This window comes from Tachyglossus aculeatus, chromosome 1, assembly GCF_015852505.1.
Source record: "Tachyglossus aculeatus isolate mTacAcu1 chromosome 1, mTacAcu1.pri, whole genome shotgun sequence".
NCBI lineage: Eukaryota > Metazoa > Chordata > Mammalia > Monotremata > Tachyglossidae > Tachyglossus > Tachyglossus aculeatus.
This window is the reverse complement of record NC_052066.1, coordinates 65,671,777-65,690,724: the sequence shown is the minus strand read 5'-3', so window position 1 is coordinate 65,690,724 and position 18,948 is coordinate 65,671,777. Positions and strand designations below refer to the sequence as shown.

At 44.6% G+C, this 18,948-nt stretch overlaps 1 protein-coding gene across 2 annotated transcripts in view; it reads left to right on the top strand.

The window, feature by feature from the left end:
• The window catches only part of SENP2 (SUMO specific peptidase 2), a 90,815-nt gene that overhangs the window by 17,814 nt on the left and 54,053 nt on the right, over positions 1 to 18,948 (top strand). The window contains exons 2-4 of one of the 2 annotated variants that reach the window (XM_038762535.1): positions 8,885 to 8,940; positions 11,712 to 11,842; positions 17,206 to 17,290. In XM_038762535.1, coding sequence (XP_038618463.1) covers positions 8,885 to 8,940; positions 11,712 to 11,842; positions 17,206 to 17,290 — 272 coding nt within the window. Of the gene's footprint in view, positions 1 to 8,881; positions 8,941 to 11,711; positions 11,843 to 17,205; positions 17,291 to 18,948 lie in introns of those variants that run through there. The other variant, XM_038762620.1, reaches the window with a different exon arrangement.

Genomic DNA, 18,948 nt, shown 5'->3' with positions numbered 1-18,948 from the left:
AAGTGCTGTGGGGTGGGGAGGGGGTAGGGCAGATGGAGGGAGTCAGGGTGATGGGGAGGGGGAGCAGAGGAAAAGGGGGGCTTAGTCTGGGAAGGGCTCCTGGAGGAGGTGAGCTTTCAGTAGGGCTTTGAAGGCCCTACTGAGAGCTCACCTCCTCCAGGAGGCCTTCCCAGACTGAGCCCCTTCCTTCCTCTCCCCCTCGTCCCCGTCTCCATCCCCCCATCTTACCTCCTTCCCTTCCCCACAGCACCTGTATATATGTATATATGTTTGTACATATTTATTACTCTCTTTATTTATTTATTTATTTATTTTGCTTGTACATGTCTATTCTATTTATTTTATTTTGCTAGTATGTTTGGTTTTGTTCTCTGTCTCCCCCTTTTAGACTGTGAGCCCACTGTCGGGTAGGGACTGTCTCTATACGTTGCCAACTTGTACTTCCCAACCGCTTAGTCCAGTGCTCTGCACACAGTAAGCGCTCAATAAATACGATTGATTGATTATTGCCCTTCCTTCTGTGTTGCCTTTGCATTTGAATTTATGCCCTTTAAGGTCTTGATATTCACTCCACCCCCAGACACACAGCACTTACCTATCTTAAGACTTTGCCATTTCCCCGATCTGTAATATATGCCAATGTCCTTCTCCCTCTCTACACTGTAGGCTCCATGAGGGCAGGAATTGTGTCTACCAATAATAATAATAATAATAATAATGGCATTTATTAAGCGCTTACTATGTACAAAGCACTGTTCTAAGTGCTGGGGGGATACAAGGTGATCAAGCTGTCCCACGTGGGGCTCACAGTCTTCATCCCCATTTTCCAGATGAGGGAACTGAGGCCCAGAGAAGTGACGTGACTTGCCCAAAGTCACACAGCTGACAATTGGCGGAGCCGGGATTTGAACCCGTGACCTCTGACTCCAAAGCCCGGGCTCTTTCCACTGAGCCACGCTGCTTCCCCTACCATAGAGATCAATCGAATCAATCGAATCAATCAATACCAACTCTGTTGTATTGTACGCTTCCAGGTACTTAATGTAGGGTTCTCTAATAATAATAATAATGATATTGATGGCATTTGTTAAGCGCTTACTATGTGCCAAGCACTGTTCTAAGCGCTGGGGGATACAAGGTAATCAGGTTGTCCCACATGGGGCTCACAGTTTTAATCCCCATTTTACAGGTGAGGGAACCGAGGCACAGAGAAGTGAAGTGACTTGCCCTGAGTCACACAGCTGACAAGTGGCGGAGCCGGGATTAGAACCCATGACCTCTGACTCCCAAGCCCGGGCTCTTTCCGCTGAGCCACGCTGCTTCCCCTACCATAGAGATCAATGGAATCAATCATATTTATTTGAGTGTTTACTGTGTGCAAAGCGCTTGGGAGAGTATAATATAACAATAGACACATTCTCTATTTCATTTGTACATATTTATTCTATTTAGTTTATTTTGCTAATATGTTTTGTGGTCTGTCTCCCCCTTCTAGACTGTGAGCCCGCTGTTGGGTAGGGACCATCTCTATCCGTTGCCGACTTGTACTTCCCAAGTGCTTAGTCCAGTGCTCTGCACACAGTAAGCGCTCAATAAATACGATTGAATGAAAGAATGAATGGACTGTGAGCCCGCTGTTTGGTAGGGACCGTCTCTAGATGTTGCCAACTTGGACTTCCCAAGCGCTTAGTACAGTGCTCTGCGCACAGTAAGCGCTCAATAAATGCGATTGAATGAATGAATGAATGAATGCGTGTCCAAGAGGGGCACAGAGACACACACAGGGACACAGACACTCATTTGTTCGTTCGTTCATTCATTCGTTCAACTGTATTGATGGAGCGCTTACTGTATGCAGAGCACTGGGCTAAGCGCTTGGGAGAGTCCCCTTCTAGACTGTGAGCCCAGGTCTTTATTACTCTATTTCATTTGTATGTATTTATTCTATTTATTTTATTTTGCTAATATGTTTTGTTTTGTTCTCTGTCTCCCCCTTCTAGACTGTGAGCCCACTTTTGGGTAGGGATCGTCCCTATATGTTGCCGACTTGGACTTCCCAAGCTCTTAGTACAGTGCTCTGCACACAGTAAGCGCTCAATAAATACGATTGAATGAATGAATGAATTCAGTACTATTATCATAATGATTATTGTTTTCATTGTAACTATGCAAGAGGCTGCACTTGCTCTGTCCACAAAACCCGTTTTTGGGGAGGGACCGTCTCTATACATTGCCAACTTGTACTTCCCAAGCGCTTAGTACAGTGCTCTGCACACAGTAAGCGCTCAATAAATACGATTGAATGAATGAATTCCTGCCCACAGTGAGCTCAAAGTCTAGAAGGGGAGACAGACAATATAAATAAATAGATAAATAAATGACAGATATATACAGATATATGCATATGTGCTGTGGGGATGGGAGGGAGGACGAATGAAGGAACAGATAAGAGCGGCACAGAAGGGAGAGGGAGACGAGGAGAGGAGGGCTTAGTCAGGGAAGGCTTCTTGGAGGAGTTGGGCCTTCTTGAGTTGGTTGACTGGTAAATTACAGGAAGGGAGAATAATCATTGTGGAATTTAAGTGCTTACCCGATGCCAAGCACTGTATCGAGCTCCGGAGCCGAGATGGTACAATCAGATCCCATGCAATCCCTGTCCCATGTGGGGCTCACAGTCTGAGAGGGAGGGAGAACGGGTATTTAATCCCAAATTAACAGATGAGGGAACTGAGGCAGAGTGGAATTCAATGACTTTTTCAAAGGCACACAACGTGAAAAAATGGGGGCGCTGGGATTATAATGTAATCATGCCCCTTTGCCTTGTCGCCGTCGTAGGATAAGGTGATTAGAGAAGCAGCGTGGCTTAGTGGAAAGAGCACCGGCTTGGGAGTCAGAGGTCGTGGGTTCTAATCCCGGCTCCGCCACTTGTCATTCATTCAATGGTGTTTATTCATCATCAATCATCAATCGTATTTATTGAGCGCTTACTGTGTGCAGAGCACTGGACTAAGCGCTTGGGAAGTACAAATTGGCAACATATAGAGACAGTCCCTACCCAACAGTGGGCTCACAGTCTAAAAGGGGGAGACAGAGAACGTAAACCAAGCATACTAACAAAATAAAATAAATAGAATAGATATGTACAAGTAAAATGAATAAATAAATAGAGTAATAAATACGTACAAACATATATACATACATACAGGTGCTGTGGGGAAGGGAAGGAGGTAAGATGGGGGGATTTATTGAGCGCTTACTGTGTGCAGAGCACTGTACTAAGTACTTGGAAAGTACAATTCGGCAACATAAAGAGACGGTCCCTACCCAACAACGGGCTCATAGTCTAGAAGGGGGAGACAGACAGCAAAACAGAACAATCAATCAATCAATCGTATTTATTGAGCTCTTAAGACAAGTAGACAGTAGACAAGTTGTCAGCTTTATGACTTTGGGCAAGTCACTTAACTTCTCTGTGCCTCAGTTGCCTCATCTGTAAAATGGGGATTAAGACCGTGACCCCTGTGTGGGACAACCTGATTACCTTGTATCTATCCCAGCGCCTAGAACAGTGCTTGGCACGTAGTAAGCGCTGAACAAATACCTTTATTACTATTATTATTACGATCCATGTCCGAATCACTGAGCTAGTGGAAAACTACCGATGAATTGTAGGGGAGAGCTGGGGCCGACTTGTACTTCCCAAGCGCTTCGTACAGTGCACTGCACACAGTAAGCGCTCAATAAGTACGATTGAACGAATGAATGAATGAAGTATGATCCAGTGGTCTCAAATTGCCAGTTCCAATCGTTTTCCCGAACCTTGTTGATGGTTTTTGATTGCTTCCTGTTTCAGGGGAGGGGTTTCACTGCTATTTATCCACAGGTTAAGTAGTAGCAAGGGGATTTATTGTACAGGTGGTTTTCTACGGAAGCCTTCATTAGGATGGGAAAGATCAGCAAGGCAAATTCAGAGCTGTTTTGAAGTAGCTAGACTATAAACTCCTACACTAGATTTTTAGCTCCGTGTGGGCAGGCATCATTCATTCATTCATTCAGTTGTATTTATTGAGCGCCTACTGTGTGCAGAGCACTGTACTAAGCGCTTGGGAAGTACAAGTTGGCAACATATAGAGACGGTCCCTACCCAACTCAAGTGGATTGTATTCGCTCAAATCCTTATTATAGTGTTCAGCACAGAGTAAATGCTCAGGAAATGCCTGTGATTCATTCATGATGGCCCTTCTGTTTACAGTCTAAATAGGAGGGAGAAGAGGTATCAAATCCCCATTTTACAGGTGAGGAAACTGAGGCACAGAGAACTTAAGTGACATGCCCAAGGTCATCATCATCATCAATCGTATTTATTGAGCGCTTGCTGTGTGCAGAGCACTGTACTAAGCACTTGGGAAGTACAAGTTGGCAACATATAGAGACGGTCCCTACCCAACTCAAGTGGATTGTATTCGCTCAAATGCTTGTTATAGTGTTCAGCACAGAGTAAATGCTCAGGAACTGCCTGTGATTCATTGATGATGGCCCCTCTGTTTACGGTCTAAATAGGAGGGAGAAGAGGTATCAAATCCCCATTTTACAAGTGAGGAAACTGAGGCACAGAGAACTTAAGTGACTTGCCCAAGGTCATCATCATCATCATCAATCGTGTTTATTGAGCGCTTACGGTGTGCAGAGCACTGTACTAAGCGCTTGGGAAGTACAAGTTGGCAACATATAGAGACGGTCCCTACCCAACTCAAGTGGATTGTATTCGCTCAAATCCTTATTATAGTGTTCAGCACAGAGTAAATGCTCAGGAACTGCCTGTGATTCATTTATGATGGCCCCTCTGTTTACGGTCTAAATAGGAGGGAGAAGAGGTATCAAATCCCCATTTTACAAGTGAGGAAACTGAGGCACAGAGAACTTAAGTGACTTGCCCAAGGTCATCATCATCATCATCAATCGTGTTTATTGAGCGCTTACGGTGTGCAGAGCACTGTACTAAGCACTTGGGAAGTACAAGTTGGCAACATATAGAGACAGTCCCTACCCAACAGTGGGCTCACGGTCTAAAAGGGGAGACAGAGAACAAAACCAAACATACTAACAAAATAAAATAAATAGAATAAATATGTACAAGTAAAATAAATAACAGGTGGCACGTGATGGAGTTAATAATAATAATAATAATGATGGCATTTAGTAAGCGCTTACTATGTGCACAGCACTGTTCTAAGCACTAGGGAGGTTACAAGGTGATCAGGTTGTCCCACGGGAGGCTCACAGTCTTCATCCCCATTTTACAGATGAGGGAACTGAGGCCCAGAGAAGTGAAGTGACTTGCCCAAAGTCACACAGCTGACAATTGGCAGAGCTGGGATATGAACCCATGACCTCTGACTCCAAAGCCTGGGTTCTTTCCACTGAGCCACGCTGCTTCCCTTCTCGAATAGTAATAATAATTAGTATTATTAATGTGTTACTACTACTACTACTAATAATAATGGTATTTGTTAAGCATTTACTGTGTGTCAAGCACTGTTCTAAGCGCTGGGGTAGATACCGGCTAATCAGGTTGGACAGAGTCCCTGTCCCACCTGGGGTTCACAGTCTTCATCCCCTTTTGACAGATGAGGTAACCGAGGCCCGGAAAAGTGATGTGACTTTCCCAAGGTCACACAGCAGACGAGTGGCGGAGCTGGGATTAGAACCCAGGTCCTTCTGACTCCCCGGGTCCGGGTTTTGTCCACTATTCAGTGCTGCTTCTCCAGGAAGCTCACTATTGAATCAGCCTCCTCGCTGACCCCCTTTGATTCATAGAGAAGCAGCGTGGCTCAGTGGAAAGAGCACGGGCTTTGGAGTCAGAGGTCATGGGTTCGAATTAATAAATCATTCATTCATTCATTCATTCACATTAATTGGGTGTCATGGGTTCAAATCCTGGCTCCGCCACTTGTCAGCTGTGTAACTTTGGGCAAGTCACTTAACTTCTCTGTGCCTCAGTTACCTCATCTGTAAAATGGAGATGAAGACTGTGAGTCCCACGGGGGACAACCTGATCGCCTTGTATCCTCCCCAGCACTTAGAACAGTGCTTTGCACATAGTAAGCGCTTAACAAATGCCATTATTAATTAATTAATTTGTTCATTCATTCATTCACATTTATTGAGTGTCATGGGTTCAAATCCTGGCTCCGCCACTTGTCAGCTGTGTAACTTTGGGCAAGTCACTTACCTTCTCTGTGCCTCAGTTACCTCATCTGTAAAATGGGGATGAAGACTGTGAGTCCCATGGGGGACAACCTGATCACCTTGTATCCTCCCCAGCACTTAGAACAGTGCTTTGCACATAGTAAGCGCTTAACAAATGCAATCATTCATTCAGTCATTCAATCAGTCGTATTTATTGAGCACTTACTGTGGGCAGAGCAGTGTACAAAGCACTTGGGAAGTGCAAGTTGGCAACATATAGAGACGGTCCCTACCCATCATCGCACTGATGATGATGGCCCCCTCTCCAACCCCCCCATCTTACCTCCTTCCCTTCCCCACAGCACCTGTATATATGCATATATGTTTGTACATATTTATTACTCTATTTATTGATTGATTTATTTTACTTGTACATATCTATTCTATTTATTTTATTTTGTTGGTATGTTTGGTTTTGTTCTCTGTCTCCCCCTTTTAGACTGTGAGCCCACTGTTGGGTAGGGACTGTCTCTATATGTTGCCAACTTGTACTTCCCAAGCTGTTAGTACAGTGCCCTGCACACAGTAAGCGCTCAATAAATACGATTGATTGATTGATTAAGCGCTTACTATGTGCAAAGCACTGTTCTAAGCACTGGGTAGATACAAACCAATTGGGTTGGACACAGTCCCTGTCCCACATGGGGCTTACATTCTCAATCTCCATTTAATAATAATGGAATTATTATTCCATTGAATAATAATAATAGTAATAATCTCCACTGTATTAACTCCAGTCCGATACTTCACTCTGCTGACCGATATGTTTTTCTACAAGAGCGCTCAGTTCACATCTCCCCTCTCCTCAAAACCCGGCATCCCCCTCGTCCCCATCTCCATCCCCCCCACCTTACCTCCTTCCCTTCCCCACAGCACCTGTATATATGTATATATGTTTTACATATTTATTACTCTATTTATTTATTTTACTTGTACATATCTATCCTATTTATTTTATTTTGTTAGTATGTTTGGTTTTGTTCTCCGTCTCCCCCTTTTAGACTGTGAGCCCACAGTTGGGTAGGGACTGTCTCTATATGTTGCCAACTTGGACTTCCCAAGCGCTTAGTACAGTGCTCTGCACACAGTAAGCGCTCAATAAATACGATTGATGATGATGATGATTGGTTGCCCACCCATTTCTGCCTCAAACAGGAATTCCTTACCTTTAAGGTACTCAATGAATTTGCCCTCCTGCATCTTACCTGGCTCACTTCCTAATTACAACCCAGCCCACGCGCTTTGTTCCTTTAACATCAACCTTACTTAGCGCTCAATAAATCCCAGTGATGATGATGAATAAGGAATGAAGTACTTGGGGTAGTTTAATTGTTCGTCCTTCAGTTAGTGGTGGGGCGAACAGCATAATTTAACGCAGACTGATTAGGGGGCACATCCATTCCAATAGTGGAAAACTACTTCTTGGAATTTTCTCCTGAGCTAATAGCATTTCCAATAGTGTTTTTTTTTATTTCATTTTATTTTTAAAGTGTGCTGCAGGGTATCTAAGACGCCCTTAGAGGAGGGTATCGGCAGTGCTAATTTCCATGTTCCTATAGCACATCCTGTGTGTTTTAAAATGAAAGCCAGGAGACGGAGGGAGAGGGAGAGGGAGAGTTTTCCCAGTTTAGCGTCCGTTTCAAGAGAAGCAGCTATGTTTGGTTTTGTTCTCCGTCTCCCCCTTTTAGACTGTGAGCCCACTGTTGGGTAGGGACTGTCCCTATATGTTGCCAGCTTGTACTTCCCAAGCGCTTAGTCCAGTGCTCTGCACACAGTAAGCGCTCAATAAATACGATTGATTGATTGATTGAAAGAACAGGGGCTTGGGAGTGAGAGGTCATGGGTTCTAATCCCAGCTCCGCCACTTGTCAGCTGTGTGATCGGGTAAGCCGCTTCACTTCTCTGGGCCTCAGTTCCCTCATCTGTAAAATAGGGATGAAGACTGTGAGCCCCATGTGGGACAACCTGATTAGCTTGAATCTACGCTAGTCCATTCATTCATTCAATTCATTCAATCGTATTTATTGAGCGCTTACTGTGTGCAGAGCACTGCACTAAGCGCTTGGGAAGTACAAGTGGGCAACATAGTTCCTAGAACAGTGCTTGGCACATAGTAAACACTTAAAAAATACCATTATTATTATTATTATTTAGTTGGAGTGTGCCTCAGGTGGAAAAATACCTAGTTGCACTTCTCTTGAATCCCATTTGATGGTCATCATCGTCAGATTTGTTGAGTGCCTACTTAGGTGAGAAGCTGTGTGGCTTAGTGGCAAGAGCCCGGGCTTGAGAATCAGAGGAAGTGGGTTCTAATTCCGGCTCCGCCACTCGTCTACTGTGTGACCTCAGGCAAGACACTTCACTTCTCTGTGCCTCAGTTACCTCATCTGTAAAATGGGGATTAGGATTGTGAGCCCCATGTGGGACAACCTGATTACCTCATATCTACCCCAGTGCTTAGAACAGTGCTTGGCACATAAGTGCTTAACAAATACCATTATTGTTATTATTATTATTATTATTATGACTTTGTGGTATCTGCACTATGCACTGATAGAAAATTGGTACGGAAGTGATATTTGATGCATGAATATCAGGTTTGCGCCTCTAAATAATTTTTCTGTTCTTTCCTCAGTATTCGGTCCTCTATAAGTGACTCTGACGAGATACAAGCCAAAAGACCAAAATTAGGTACTGCATAGACTTTTAAAATTTCATTTCAGAAGAAAGTGAACGCTAGATAAATAACCGGAGGCTTTGGTTCAGATGTGCATAAGTATTGAAATTATTGAAATTTCAATTCAAATATGTATTTGAATTGTATGTATATATGTATAGACTGAAATATTGAAATTGAAAGATAAATTCTATTTATTTTATTTTGTTAATATGTTTGGTTTTGTTCTCTGTCTCCCCCTTCTAGACTGTGAGCCCACTATTGGGTAGGGACCGTCTCTATATGTTGCCGACTTGTACTTCCCAAGCGCTTAGTACAGTGCTGTGCACACAGTAAGCGCTCAATAAATACGATTGATTGATTGAAATGTAGCTAGTAATCTACTGTACCCTCTTTTGTGGGTTTAATTTTTCCAGTTACTTGATTATACAACCAGTCAGATAAGCATTCAGCCCAAACAGTCAGTCCGTCATGAAATGCTGTCCTTTTACTTTTACTAAACCTCTAGAATCCACCCTTTCCTCCCCATTTGAACCGCTAACATGCTGATCCAAACACTTACTAGAAGCAACGTGGCTCCGTGGAAAGAGCCCGGGCTTTGGAGTCAGAGGTCATGGGTTCTAATCCCGGCTCCGCCACTTGTCTGCTGTGTGACCTTGGGCAAGTCACTTTACTTCTCTGTCCCTCAGTTCCCTCGTCTGTCAAATGGGGATTAAGACTGTGAGCCCCACGTGGGACAACCTGATCACCTCGTATCTACCCCAGCGCTTAGAACAGTGCGTGGCACTTAGTAAGTGCTTCAATACCATAATTATTATTATTATTATTATTGTTGTGACTTCCCGTCTCGACTATTGCATCAGTCTAGATTTAAGATCATCTAGACTGTAAATTTGTTGTGGGCGGGTAACATGTCTGCCAATTCTATTGTGTCATACTCTCCCAAGCACTTAGTTCGGTGCTCTGCACACAGTAAGCGCTCAATAAATACGATTGATTGATTGATTGATTGCTTGATCAGTGCCCTTGCCGACCACCTGGCCTCCAGCCTCTCTAGTCCGCACTTCACCCTGCTGCCTAGATCAGCTTTCTGAAAAACCTTTCAGTCCATACCTCCCAACTCCTTGGCTACCTCCCGCGGTTGCCCACCCGCCTCCACATCAATCAATCAATGGTATTTATTGAGCGCTTACTGTGTGCAGAGCACTGGACTAAACATCGAACAGAAACTCTTGAACCATTGGCTTTAAAGCATCCAGTCAGCTCTTTCCCTGACACTGACAGCGTGGCTCAGTGGAAAGAGCCCGGACTTTGGAGTCAGAGGTCAGGGGTTCGAATCCCGGCTCTGACACATGTCTGCTGTGTGACCTTGGGCAAGTCACTTAACTTCTCTGAGCCTCAGTTACCTCATCTGTAAAATGGGGATTGACTGTGAGCCCCAGGTGGGGCAACCTGATCACATTGTATTCCCCCCTAGCGCTTAGAACAGTGCTGTGCACATAGTAAGCGCTTAATAAATGCCACTATTATTATTATTATTATTATTATTTCCCCTCCTTACCTCTATCCATCCCACACACTCCACTCCTCTTATGATGGTGATGGTATTTGTTAAGCGCTTACTCTGTGCCAAGCACTGTTCTGAGCGCTGGGGGGATGCAAGGTGATCAGGTTGTCCCACATGGGGCTCACAGGCTCAGTCCCCATTTTACAGATGAGGTCACTGAGGCACAGAGAAGTGAAGTGACTTGCCCAAAGTCACACAGCTGACAAGCGGCGGAGCTGGGATTAGAACCCATGACCGCTGACCCCCACTGAGCCACGCTCTTATGCCAAACTACTCTCTGTACCTAAATTCTGTCCGTTTTGCCACCAACTCCGTCCCTGACCGTCCACCTCTCTCCCCACCTTCAAAACCATTTTAAAATCACTTCTCCAAGGGGCCTTCCCTTAACTCTGCCTTATTTCCACTCCCTGCCTCTGCGTTCACTATGCACTTGGATGTGTACCAAGTTTTGATACTGATGTAAATATCCTTAGAGTCTACCATTTCCCCTATCTATAATTTATTTTAATGTTCATCTTTCCCTGTAGACTGTAAGCTCCTTGTGGACAGGGATAGTTTCCACCAAGTCTGTTGTTGGGTATTTTTACTAGAGCCTATTAAGTACTCTCCACTCAATAAACACTCAATAATGCCATGGGTCTTATTAGCAACCTGAGGGCAGGGAGAGTGTCTACTTTATTGTACTCTCCCAAGCATTTAGCACAGTGCTGTGCAGAGGGCACGCAATAAGCGCTCAGTAAATACCATCGATTAGCCCCAGCTCAGGGGGTGTTGAAATGGATTCTTTATTTTTTTGGCACAATCTTCTGAATGTGAAATGGTCTGATCATTGCTGAATGTAACAGGTTTGGGGAAGCCTGTCTGAAGCTACCTCAATTTGGAAGATCAAATCATCTTACCCCAAATTTGGGGACTACGGCATAGTCATTTTTCATTTATGCAATCTTCTAGGGAAGAGTAGAGATTTCATTCTCCACGTGAGGATTGCCAGCAATTGTGAATAGTTTCTTTTTCAACAACGTTGGAAACATTCAATTCTCTAGAGTTATATCTAGTAGTTAATGCTTTGAATTTTTAAAAGTTTTTCAGAGCAACGTAAATTATTGCCGATCGAGATGAAATGAAGTTTTTTTTATCTAAGGAATGAGGGCTAGCGGGAACTTGATCTGATTGGATGTCCCATTAAATATTTGTCTTTATATTATTTCAATTTTCTAGACTATGTTATTGGCCAAGTGAAGAAGACCGTATGGGATGTTGCCAATTTGATAAGGCCATCACCATCCCAGTCCAAGTGTTTAGAGACTTCAGTTTGTAATGGAACACAAAGTGGGAATTCTGATGAAAAGGTCAGTGGGAATTGAGTTAATATCATTTCTAATATGAGAAATTGCCACTGAGAAGCAGCGTGGCCTCGTGGCAGGAGGGGGTCGGTGGACGTGGATTCGAATCCCGGCTCTGCCACCTGTCTGCTGTGTGACCTTAGACAAGTCACGTCACTTCTCTGTGCCTCAGTTACCTCATCTGGAAAATGGGGACGTGGGACAGGGGCTGTGTCCGACCTGATTTGCTTGTATCCACCTCAGCGCTTAGTAGCTAAGTACAGTACCATTATTATTGTTGTTGTTGTTATTATTAATAATAGAAGTAGCAGTGGAATTTATTGAGCGACCACTTGGTACTTGGGATATCAGAATAATCGAGTGACACATTCCCTCCCCATAAGGAATTTGCATCCTTCTGATCCCAATTGTAGTATAAACGTCATTAATTTAGGCCTTGCAAATCAGAATGGGAGATAGTTTGGCCGTTCAGTATAGCTCTTGTATCACCCCAACACTGAACACAGTGCTTGGCGGAGGGCTACTTATAGCATTTGTTAGTTGCTCATTAAGTAACTCCTCCTTTCCCTTCTCTGTTGTTGCTCAAAGATGGCAGCCAAAATAGGCAAGTTTGGTTCTTCCCTGTGGATCATGAAACCCCGGTTAATGTGTAAGTCCTAGGCCATCAGTGTCATTTAGAGAATACTGGGAGTCAAGGTTGAAAAAAGAGGCACTGAAGCATTTTAGTCTCAGAAAAAGACACTAAGAAAGTAGCGACGAGCTCACACGCATAAATAAGGCTTTTAAACTAATTTAGACTGGATTACTGCAAGTCCCTGAGAGTGGCAGGGGCGATGGCCCCATAGATTTTTTTTTTTTTAATGGTATTTAAGTGCTTGCGTCAAACGCTGTTCTAAGTGTTGGGCAAGTTAATTAGGTTGGACACAGTCCCTGCCCTACATGGGGCTTGCAGACTAAGTAGGAGGGAGAACAGGTATTTAATCCCCATTTTACAGTGGAGGAAACTGAGGCACAGAGAAGTAAAGTACAGGGCTTAGTACAGTGCTCTGCACATAGTAAGCGCTCAATTAATATGATTGATGATGATGAAGTAAAGTGACCTCTTCGGCATCTCACGGCAAGCGGTAGGCAGAGCGGATGAGAGAGCCGAAGGTAGAATCCAGGTCCTCAGACGCTCAGGCCCGTGCTCTTCCCACTAGGCCACACTGCTGCTTTTTGAGCCGGACTTCCAGGCTTGCTCATCTTTGCACAAAGTAAGTGTTCAGTAAATACGATTGAATGAATGAATGAATCGTAGGTCTGCAGCAGAACTCGAAAGTTTCTACCTGGGGGTTGAAAAGACCCCAAATGCTGATTCTCTGGCCTGTTAGCCCTTTGAACTGTGTCCCTCTCCGGGCCTTTTCCTCCCTCACCTAAAATCCCCGTCCCCTCTTTAATAATAATAATAATGATGGCATTTATTAAGCGCTTACTATGTGCAAAGCACTGTTCTAAGCGCTGGGGCAGATACAAGGTAATCAAGTTGTCCCACGTGGGGCTCACAGACTTAATCCTCATTTTCCAGATGAGGGAACTGAGGCCCAGAGAAGTGAAGTGACTTGCCCAAAGTCACACAGCTGGCAAGTGGCGGAGCCGGGATTCGAACCCACGACCTCTGACTCCAAAGCCCGGGCTCTTTCCACTGGGCCACACTGCTTCCCTCTTTGATGCCCCAGTGAAGCTTTGGCCCCACCCGACCCAACCCCATTATCGTGTTTGGGGTGCTTTGTTGGGGTTCGATAAAACATCTCGTAACTTGGGTGTGGGAATTAACCAGGCCTTTCCCCAAAACCTGATACCACGAGAACCGTTCGGGAAGCTCAGGGAAGTTGGAATTCAGTTTTCAGCCTGATTACTAATGCAAATCTATACGGTCACACCCTTAATGACTCAAGGACCTTCTTGGCAACAGGGATTTTCCTCAAGGTGTGTCACTGAGAGCCTGAATCGAAATACTCTTTTTCCAAGAGTACCCCAGGCATTTACCTCTAGATACTGGCCAACTAAACAATCTTCTATTCCTAGCTCTGGGTGTGGTGCTTTGATACTATAATTAGGTTCAGGCCTTCCCAGTGATTTAGTTTCATGTATACACACCCTCCTTTGCCGTTGCCATGACACTTTTTCCCCCCATATATTCCCAAAGTTTCCCGATCTTTTCATCCATTATCTCGGAGACATTTTTGCTCGAGGCATAGTGAGCCAAGTGAGGTTCTTGAGGAGTGAAGAGATGGTGTGTGTCCTCTAGACTATTTGTTAATGATAATAATAATAATAATGACATTTATTAAGCACTTACTATGTGCAAACCACTGTTCTAAGCGCTGGGGAGGTTACAAGGTGATCAGGTTGTCCCACGGGGGGCTCGCACTCTTAATCCCCATTTTACAGATGTGGTAACTGAGGCTCAGCGAAGTGAAGTGACTTGCCCAAAGTCACACGGCTGACAAGTGATGGAGTCGGGATTTGAACCTGTGACCTCTGACTCCAAAGCCCGGGCTCTTTCCACTGAGCCACGCTGCTTCTTGTGGGCAGGGAATGTGACTGTTTATTGTTGTATTCTCCCAAGTGCTCAGGGCTTAGAACAGTGCTTGGCACATAGTGTTTAACAAATACCATTATTATTATTATTATTATTATTATTATTATTATTACTACAGTGCTCTGCACCCAGTAAACACTCAATAAATACGATTGAACGCCTGAACGTCTTGATACTTCAAAGAGGTGATCCGTTTAACTGTGTAGCATAGATTTGCGTAGCATGTCTTGCTTTTATTCGTTCGATAGTTTTTCTTGGCCACGTAATGTCCATTCACTCTCATTCACAATAGTATTTGAGAGACTACTATTCATTCATTCAGTTTTTAATGAGCACCTCTTTTTCATTCACTCAGTCAATAGTATTAACTGAACTCCTACTGTGTGCAAAGCACCGTCCCTGGATCCCACCGCACCCTCCAGGCTCTCGTCCCCGGCTCACATTCACATCCGGACTCCTCAAATAATAATAATAATAATGATGGCATTTATTAAGCGCTTGCTACGTGTAAAGCACTTTTCTGAGCACTGGGGAGGTTGCAAGGTGATCAAGTTGTCCCACGGGGGACTCACAGTCCTAATCCCCGTTTTACAGATGAGGTAACTGAGGCACAGAGAAGTGACTTGCCCAAAGTCACACAGCTGACAACTGGTGGAGCTGGGATTTGAACCCTTGACCTCTGACTCCAAAGCCCGGGCTCTTTCCGCTGAGCCACGCTGTATGTCCGTTGCCTTTACTTCCTCTCCTCAGAATCCTGTACTGCTCTCTAAAATCTGCTTTTCTCCCCTTCGCTCCACTCTCTCTAAGGTCACCAATTACCTTCTCACCAAATCGAACGCACCCTTCTCTGCCCTAATTATCTCAGCCTCACCTGTCTTCCCTCTCTGGCTGCGCATTTCTCCATCTCTTTTTCTGGCTTTTCCTTTAGTCCTCACCCCTTCAGACCCTCCGGGTCTGTTCTGGAACCCTCCCTTGGTGAATTTACTGCGACGATTTCAAATAAAGTCTCCCTGCGGATAACCCCCCGACGTCAGTCTCCCTAACTCATCATCATCATCAATCGTATTTATTAACCAACCAACTAACTCCAACCTCTTACCCCTTCCACCGTCTTGAATTTCTTCTTTCCTCCAGGAAATCGCCACATGGTTGCCCTGCTACCACCTCAGTATTATATATTAGCCTGTCAATCGTATTTATCGAGCGCTAACCATATGCAGAGCACTGTAGTAAGCGCTCGGGAGAGTACACTATAACAGACACATTCTCTTGGTAAGCGTTTACAGTACTCGAGACATTTTTCAAAGACGTAGTAACAACGGAACAGAGCCAAAAATGGTAATGAAAGAGACCCCGTTCGGGTTGTACCATAAAGGTGGAAAAGCATATCGAGCGGTGAGAAGAATTTCCAATTCGAATAAATAGATTTTGAAACAGCAGTGGTACTTTCTTAGCCCCCACTGAGTGCAAGGCACCTTACCAAGAGCTCAGGAAGGTGCAGTGGAAACTCAGTATTTGTTTCCTGCCCACAAGGTGTTTACTTTCTAATGGCGGGGAGTAGTAAGGGGGTCATTGGAAGGTGGGAATCCTGTGGAGGTAGTGAGAGTACTTGTCCTTCTTCCCTTTCCCAACCGAGAAACACCAGGCGGTGATGATATGAGTTAAATGCCCAACAAACTTACATTTCCCAGGGTCAACCTAAATGGCTTTTTAGGCCAACATACTCCTCCCAGTCCTCTAACTTTACACCCCCACGACTCAGTATCAAGTAGCATTCAGAATATTGGTTTAATGGACTAAAGCTAGTTAATTGTTGATGTCAGAGTCTTACAGGTCACTTCCCATTGATCTCTATTATTTTTCCTTCCCTAAAGACCCTAAGACTCGGGTCTTGAGCAGTCAGTCAGGCCTTCTCTACTAAGCCCTCCTTTCCTCTTCTCCTTCTCCCTTCTCTGTCACCCTGACTTGCTCTCTTTATTCATTCCCCCACCGTCCCCACAGTACTTGCAGAATGTGTCTGTTATATGGTCCTCTCCCAAGTACTTAGTACAGTGCTCTGCACCCAGTAAGCTCTCAATAAATATTATCGACTGACTGCATATATTTAGCGAGCACTTGAGTGCAGAGCACTATACTAAGAGATTGGGAGAGTAATAATAATAATGATAGTATTAAGCACTTACTATGTGCCGAGCACTGTTCTCAGCGCTGGGATAGATAACAATGTTATCAGATTGACGTGGGGCTCACAGTTTTAATTCCCATTTTACAGATGAGGGAACTGAGGCACGGGGAAGTGAAGTGACTTTCCCAAATTCACACAGCTGACAAGTGGCGGAACCGGGATTAGAACCCACGACCTCTATCTCCCAAACCCGTGCTCTATCCATTAAGCTGCGCTGCTTCTGTAATTCTCTAAGAGTGCAATACAACCCAGTTGGTAGGTATTTTCCCTGCCCACAGCGAGCTTACAGTCCAGAGGACTGTACCACCAAAAATCCCTGATCCTACCTGTGAGAACCTCGTCTGCAATTCCAGTGTGTTTGGGTGAGGTTTATATTTTGGTGGAGAGTGTAGTAGAAGTACCACTTTGGGAGTTAGTGGGCTAATTAACAATTTTTGTCTAGGAATAGTAAATTAATGTGTGAAATGTGAATTTTTTTTTTCATTTTCAGAGGCTCTTGAATGGAACCGAAAGAACATAGCTAAAAGATTACAATGATTTCCATTACAGGTGTTCTCCCGAAACTGAAATGGTATGGTACTTCAAAAATGTCTTATATTTCAGGTGTTCCCAAACTCTTCAAACTCTTCATCGAATGGACCGGACCGTCAAATGGATCCTCGACCTTGGGGTGACACGCAGAAATTGGGTGAGATGCTTTACTGAGCGGATTTATTTAGCTTTCCCTTTCTGTCTCTTCTTACCAGCTTAGACCCCAGGGCAGGTTTGAGTGAAGGTAGAATCAAGCAGTGGTATTCATTGAGTACTTATCTTGTGGGCAGAGCACTGTACTAAGCAGTTAGGAGAGTACAATGCAATAGAGAAGCAGCGTGGCTCAGTGGAAAGAGCATGGGCTTTGGAGTCAGAGGTCATGGGTTCGAATTCTGACTCCACCACATGCCTGCTGTGTGACCTTGGGCAAGTCACTTAACTTCTCTGAGCCTCCGTTACCTTATCTGCAAAATGGGGATTAAGACTGTGAGCCCCACGTGGGACAACTTGATCACCTTGTATCCCCCCCCCAGCGCTTAGAACAGTGCTTTGCACATAGTAAGCGCTTAACAAATGCCATTATTATTATTGTTATTATTTGAGTTGGTAGATACCGACTCAGCCCTCCTTTCTTCTTCGCTCACTTTCTGCCCTGACTTGCTCTCTTTTATTCACCCCCCTCCCAGCCCCCCAGCACTTAAGTACTATCTGTAATTTATCTCTGTTACTATCTGTCTCCTCCCTCTAGACTTTAAGCTCACTGTGGGCAGGGAAATGGGTCTGGTTATTGCTATATCCTGGCTCTGCCAATTGCCAGCTGTGTGACTTTGGGCAAGTCACTTCACTTCTCTGGGCCTCAGTTCCCTCATCTGTAAAATGGGGAAGAAGACTGTGAGCCCCTTCCTTCTTCTCCCCCTCGTCCCCCTTTCCATCCCCCCCATCTTACCTCCTTCCCTTCCCCACAGCACCTGTATATATGTTTGTACATATTTATTACTCTATTTATTTTACTTGTACATATCTGTTCTATTTTATTTTGTTAGTATGTTTGGTTTTGTTCTGTCTCCCCCTTTTAGACTGTGAGCCCACTGTTGGGTAGGGACTGTCTCTATATGTTGCCAACTTGTACTTCCCAAGCGCTTAGTACAGTGCTCTGCACACAGTAAGTGCTCAATAAATGCGATTGATTGATTGTAACCTCCCCAGCGCTTAGAACAGTGCTTTGCACACAGTAAGCGCTTAATAAATGCTATTATTATTATTATTATATTGTACTCTCCCAAGTGCTTAGTACCGTTCTCTGCACACAGTAAGCGTTCAGTGAATACCACTCACTGACTGTTTGACCATCCCTGTCGGTAAAGAGCGTACGACGTAGAGGGGGAGGCTGACATTTAAAATATGCTGTGGTGGGTTTGAGGGGAATAGCAAGTGCTTAAAGGGTGTAGATCCAAATGTAGAGGAAGTGCAGAAGGGAGAGGGAGTAGGGGAAATGAGGGAAGGCCTCTTGGAGGAGGCAACATTTTTTAGTACGGCTTTGATGGTGGGGTGAGCAGCGTCGCGTCGTATGTGAAAGGTGAGAGTTCCAGGCCCAGAGGGAGGACGCGGGCGAGGGCCGGTCAACGGGATGGACAAAATCAAGGTACGGTGAGTAGGTTGCCATTAGAGGAGCGAAAGCTGTGGAGTTTGGAGTTGGAGTTTGTGGGTCGGAGTAGGAAATCAGAAAGGAAGGGTAGGAGGGAAACGAGCCAATGGAGTGCCTTAAAGCTGGTGGTACGGAGTTTCTGTTTGACGCGGAGGTGACTGGCAACCGTT